The sequence below is a fragment of the Nanorana parkeri genome, unplaced genomic scaffold (genome assembly GCF_000935625.1).
Source record: "Nanorana parkeri isolate BGI_ZX_2015 unplaced genomic scaffold, ASM93562v1 scaffold10, whole genome shotgun sequence".
NCBI classification, from domain to species: Eukaryota; Metazoa; Chordata; class Amphibia; order Anura; family Dicroglossidae; genus Nanorana; species Nanorana parkeri.
This window is the reverse complement of record NW_017306278.1, coordinates 3843754-3849180: the sequence shown is the minus strand read 5'-3', so window position 1 is coordinate 3849180 and position 5427 is coordinate 3843754. Positions and strand designations below refer to the sequence as shown.

The 5427-nt window shown below is 50.5% G+C and overlaps 1 protein-coding gene across 1 annotated transcript in view; it reads left to right on the top strand.

The window, feature by feature from the left end:
* Window positions 1-1142: 1142 nt before the first annotated feature.
* Window positions 1143-5427, top strand: part of UEVLD (UEV and lactate/malate dehyrogenase domains) — a 14657-nt gene continuing 10372 nt past the window's right edge. Inside the window, exons 1-2 of the mRNA XM_018555139.1 lie at window positions 1143-1281; window positions 3560-3644. Of these exons, the coding sequence (XP_018410641.1) occupies window positions 1177-1281; window positions 3560-3644 (190 nt within the window). The 5' untranslated portion in view covers window positions 1143-1176. The remainder of the gene's footprint in view (window positions 1282-3559; window positions 3645-5427) is intronic.

Sequence of the window (5427 nt, the reverse complement as noted above, 5' to 3'; positions counted from 1 at the left end):
CCTCCGTGGATACAATGTAACAGCCGGATGTCATTGTTCCATGTCCCAGGTGTGAGGAATGTGTTGTGGAGATCTGTCTTCCTGGAGACATACATACATTGGGATCAAACACACACATCGAGATCACACATACACAGGGATCACACACATTCATAGGGATCACACACATACACAGGGATCACACACATACATAAGGATCACACACACACACATAGGGACCACACACATAGAGATCACATACATACATAGAGATCACACACACATACATAGGGATCACACATACATAGGGATCACACACACACACACACACACACACACACACATAGGGACCACACACATAGAGATCACACACACACACATAGGGATCACATACATAGAGGGATCACACACATACATAGAGATCACACACACATAGGGATCACACACATACATACATACAGAGGGATCACACACACACACACACACACACATAGAGATCACACACACACATAGGGATCACATACATAGAGGGATCACTCACATACATAGAGATCACACACACACACACATAGGGACCACACACATAGAGATCACACACACACATAGGGATCACATACATAGAGGGATCACATACATAGAGGGATCACACACATACATAGAGATCACACACACATAGGGATCACACACATACATACAGAGGGATCACACACACACACACACACACATAGGGATCACACACATAGAGATCACACACACACATAGGGATCACACACATAGAGGGATCACTCACATACATAGAGATCACACACACATACATAGGGATCACACATACATAGGGATCACACACATACATACAGAGGGATCACACACACACACACACACACACACACATAGGGATCACACACATAGAGATCACACACACACATAGGGATCACACACATACATACAGAGGGATCACTCACACACACACACACACGGATCACACACATAGAGATCACACACACACATAGGGATCACATACATAGAGGGATCACACACATACATAGAGATCACACACACATACATAGGGATCACACATACATAGGGATCACACACATACATACAGAGGGATCACACACACATAGATCACACTCAGGACTTCCAGGCAGGCTCCGGGTGGAGCGGGGCGGGCTGCGGTTGGGATCCGCCTCAGCAGTGATGTCGGGCGGCTCCTCCCTGTCGGGGTTCCCGGTCTTTGGAGGAAGCCGGAAGGAGTCGGAGATGGAGCGGAGTGTGGATGTGATCCGGCAGCGGCTGGGGAAGGTGAGTTCGGCGGCCCGCACCGTGTACCGATCACCCGTCATGTGTCCGGACTCTGCACTGTGATCGTGGGAGGTCCCCGGGTGTCCCGGTACTGATCACATGACTTAGTTCTGATTGTGGTCCCATCACCTGTATACTGGTCACTGGACTCTTCCCAGTATCTGCTGGTCCTGGGCATACTGGGCGCTCATAGACGCAGCTTTGGGATCCACTTTGGGACAATTATGTAAAAAGGGTCCCAGTGGCTGGAATTAGAGTGTCAGCTCCTGGGACGAGGCAGATTTTCAGGGGCAATCACATTGAGTTGCGCTAAATTGCTTTTGTCTGGACTCAGCATCGCCTTCCCGCCATTGCATGGCAACACATATACCATAGTGCAGTGGGGTGCAAAGACATTCATTTGCAATAGCATCCGCATTGGAACCCACCCATAGTGCATTGGAGGGAGATACCCCAACCTGGGGGGTAATGTTCAGTACACATAAAATCCAATATGGAGCATGCTGATGGAAGGAGAGAGCAGAGTGACCAAGAGATGAGCTCATCACTTTGCTGCTTCTCCTTTCACTTCACTGTCCAATCACTGACTCCTTATAGGTTGGGGAAGCCAATCAATTGTGCTGGAGTGCTCATGCGGCTCCTTTCATTGTCCAATCACGGGCTGGTTGAGGGGCAAGACCTGTAACTGCTACTGAACTGCAACAGAGCAAAATCAGGGCTCCTGCCCTTCCAAACAGTGCTGAGCTGTGCAAATCCCGGGACTGGATGGGCAGAATGTATATATGCATTTCACAGAGCAAAGTCTCGATAAGATTCATATTCTGCCTGTAACCCCATTGGGGAGATTCCCCTTCACTTCCTCTTCCTGTGACACCTCTACAAGCAATGGGGAAGTGGTTGTCACTGAAAGAGGAAGGCAGCGTTGTCACTGTCGGCGTTCTGTTTCAGTCTGTGTCCCTGTCGGGGGAGATTCGCCGTCACTTCCTGGATTTCCAGCAGCTCGCATTGTTTTATTGATGAACCTCCATGAATGTCATTGTTACAATGTATCCAGTTCTGATCATGTGACCAATGACATCACAGGTGCCGGTCCCATGATTGGCATTAGTATGACTCATATGGGTGATCCGGTGAATGCGGAGCTCCTCCTCCTTTTGTATCAGCTCAATCCTCAATTTGTGTCCTGACTTGAGGGCCGGGGAACCCGAATCCCCCGGACCTGGTGCCCCAATCAGCAACCTGGGGCCCTTTCTGCGGGGCCCCTGCCGACAGAAAACTGTCTTCCCCCCCCCATGCACAATAATAGCAGTCTCATGGCAGATCTGTAGTCTCTGACCATCTCTTGCAGCATGCCCGTAGTCTCGGACCATCTTCTGTGGCATATCTGACAGCATTACCTGACTATGATGTGTGGCCCTTTGGTGATGTGAAGGGTCAGTGTGATATTCCCCGCATGCCCTGAACCAGGAACGTTCGCTAAGTAACATACAGAACGGACTAAACCTAGAATTGGCCTCACACATTCCATTACCAGAACCTGTTCAGTCTGACAGTCATCCTGATTGGATGTAAATAAAAGGGTTAGTTCACCTTTATTAAACAAATCCCCGCGCAGTCCCGCCTCCCCACTACATTAAAGTGTTTTTTCAATGGACACATCTTATAAATGGCCTTCCTCTAGGCTGCGAGCCATTCATGAGAAGCTTCCATTTACATAACTGTGCTGTGATCTTTAGAAAGAGAACTATGGGGTCAGTGATTTTCCCCCATAGTTCTCCTTAGGGTAACGGGAGGACACAAACTAGCGTCTTCCCGTCACCCAAAGCTCAGTATATAGGGAGCTACGGCTCGCGGTATACTGAGACCGCCGCAGCCGGGACGGATCCCGACAATGCTGTCTGGATCCGCCCAGCTGCGTGAGTGACAGCTGGCTCTGCCTATCTAGAGGCAGAGCCAGCTGTACCCGCCCCCTCCCCCGTCCGTTCCTCCAGTCAGCGCGCGGGGGGGGAATCCCTGCAGGGAGCTGTGACAGTCACCGCTCTCTGCAGGGAGATGATCGAGAAGTGAGCGAGCGACGGTATGTGTTCCCGATCTATGGAGCCGACCTGTGACAGTCTCATTGCCAGGCGTCGGCTCGAGCTATGACGATGACTGATCTCCCCTCCCCTCATAGTCCTCCTGTCAGACTGGTCACATTGTATCCTGGATCCGCGTGCAATATGTTGCCGTTGGAGGTGGAGCTGCGAGTTGTAACGATTGATAATTGATTTCCTCGCAGTACAAATTTCGGGACCTGACGGTGGAAGAGCTGAAAGATGTCTACAAGGTCCTTCCTGGCTTCATCTACTCCATGGACACCTACAGTAAGTTGTATGAGGAGGGGGGGGGGGAGGGTCAGGGACCTGCTACACTCCCCGGACTCCAAGAACCTCCCCTCCTGTTATTGTAATAAACCTAAAAACACAAATGTCATATATCAGCTTCCCAGTCCTCAGATGTGGCGGCTGCATTAGTTTTCCTTTTTCCGGCTTTTATTTCCACCTGGAGATCTACCAGTAATGTACTTCCTGTCCTAGGGTGACAACGCTCACTGAAGTGCTGTCTGTGGAGAAGCAGTGTTGTTAACCCAATGTAGGAAGGGTGTTAGGCCTGCAGAACATCTTCTGCTAGCCTCCATAACATAGAGGGGGAGGGGTTCTGTAGCCCTCAGATAAGTCGGCACAGGAAGTCATCAGCTCAAAAGATTTCTGGCAGGATCAACGGCGCTTTTTGAACAGATATAGCAAAACACTTTCAGTGGTATATTTAACAGACCCAAAAAAGAAGCAGATAAGAGAAGTTCAGTGTCCACTTTTAGCCGCCATTCACGCCTGACCGTTTCCTGAAGTGTGACAACACTCATCATGAAGAATCCGATCACTCTCAGTGGTGGTCAGTCCCCTGCCCCCCCTCCCCCCAGGGATCGTGTCCAATGTTACCTTCAGCTTGATAAACTACCTGAGCTGTTTTAGGACAAAATTGTGTTTTTGGCCCCACAGACTTCAATGGCAGCGCCTGCAAACCGCACATACGCCATTTCTTTTGGTGCAATTTCACGCCTGATAAGCGTCTCCGCCTCCTCCTAGTAACTAACTTCTTATTGGCTAATGCAAAAAATACTCAAGCCTGTAAAAATGTGTGAAAACAGAGCAAAGAAGCGAAAAAGAAAAAGTGCTATTGGGGCCGCAGGTTTTTAGTAGAGATGCACCGATACCTGTACTGCCGCTAGCATGGAGGCCGGCTTCCCGACCAATCAGCAGCGAGCCGGCCAAACAGAATGAAGCCGGCTTCCCGGCCAATCAGCAGCGAGCCGGCCAAACAGAATGAAGCCAGCTTCCTGGCCAATCAGCAGCGAGCCGGCCAAACAGAATGAAGCCGGCTGCCTGGCCAATCAGCAGCGAGCCGGCCAAACAGAATGAAACCGGCTTCCCGGCTAATCAGCATCGAGCCGGCCAAACAGGAAGTCGGGCGGCTAGTCATTACCCGATGCCTGGCTTCCTGATTGGCGGGGAAGCCGGCTCCATGTTCCCTTGGCACTGTCTGTCAGAAGAAATCTTACGACGGGAAGTTCCGGTATCGGGGGAAAGTATCGGAGCATTTGGGCCAGTAGTCGGTGTCGGTGCATTCCTAGTTTTTCATTTGTAAACAATCAGAAGGTGTTTCTATCGGAACCATTCCAAATATTTCTCATTTCTCTTCTTTCGTTATTGTATTTTCCTGACACGAAGTGTTCATAAAACATCTGCCGCCTGATATAATCATGATATAGAATACCCCCTCCATACCCTCCCCTCTAGGAGGAAGCATTTCCTCAGTCTTCCCTCCTCCAGTGATCAGGCTGCTGCAGGGAGGAAGAAGCATTTCCTCAGTCTCCCCTCCTCCAGTGATCAGGCCGCTGCAGGGAGGAAGAAGCATTTCCTCAGTCTCCCCTCCTCCAGTGATCAGGCTGCTGCAGGCAGGAGGAAGCATTTCCTCAGTCTCCCCTCCCCCAGTGATCAGGCCGCTGCAGGCAGGAGGAAGCATTTCCTCACTCTCCCCTCCCCCAGTGATCATTCTGCTGCAGGCAGGAGGAAGCATTTCCTCACTCTCCCCTCCCCCAGTGATCAG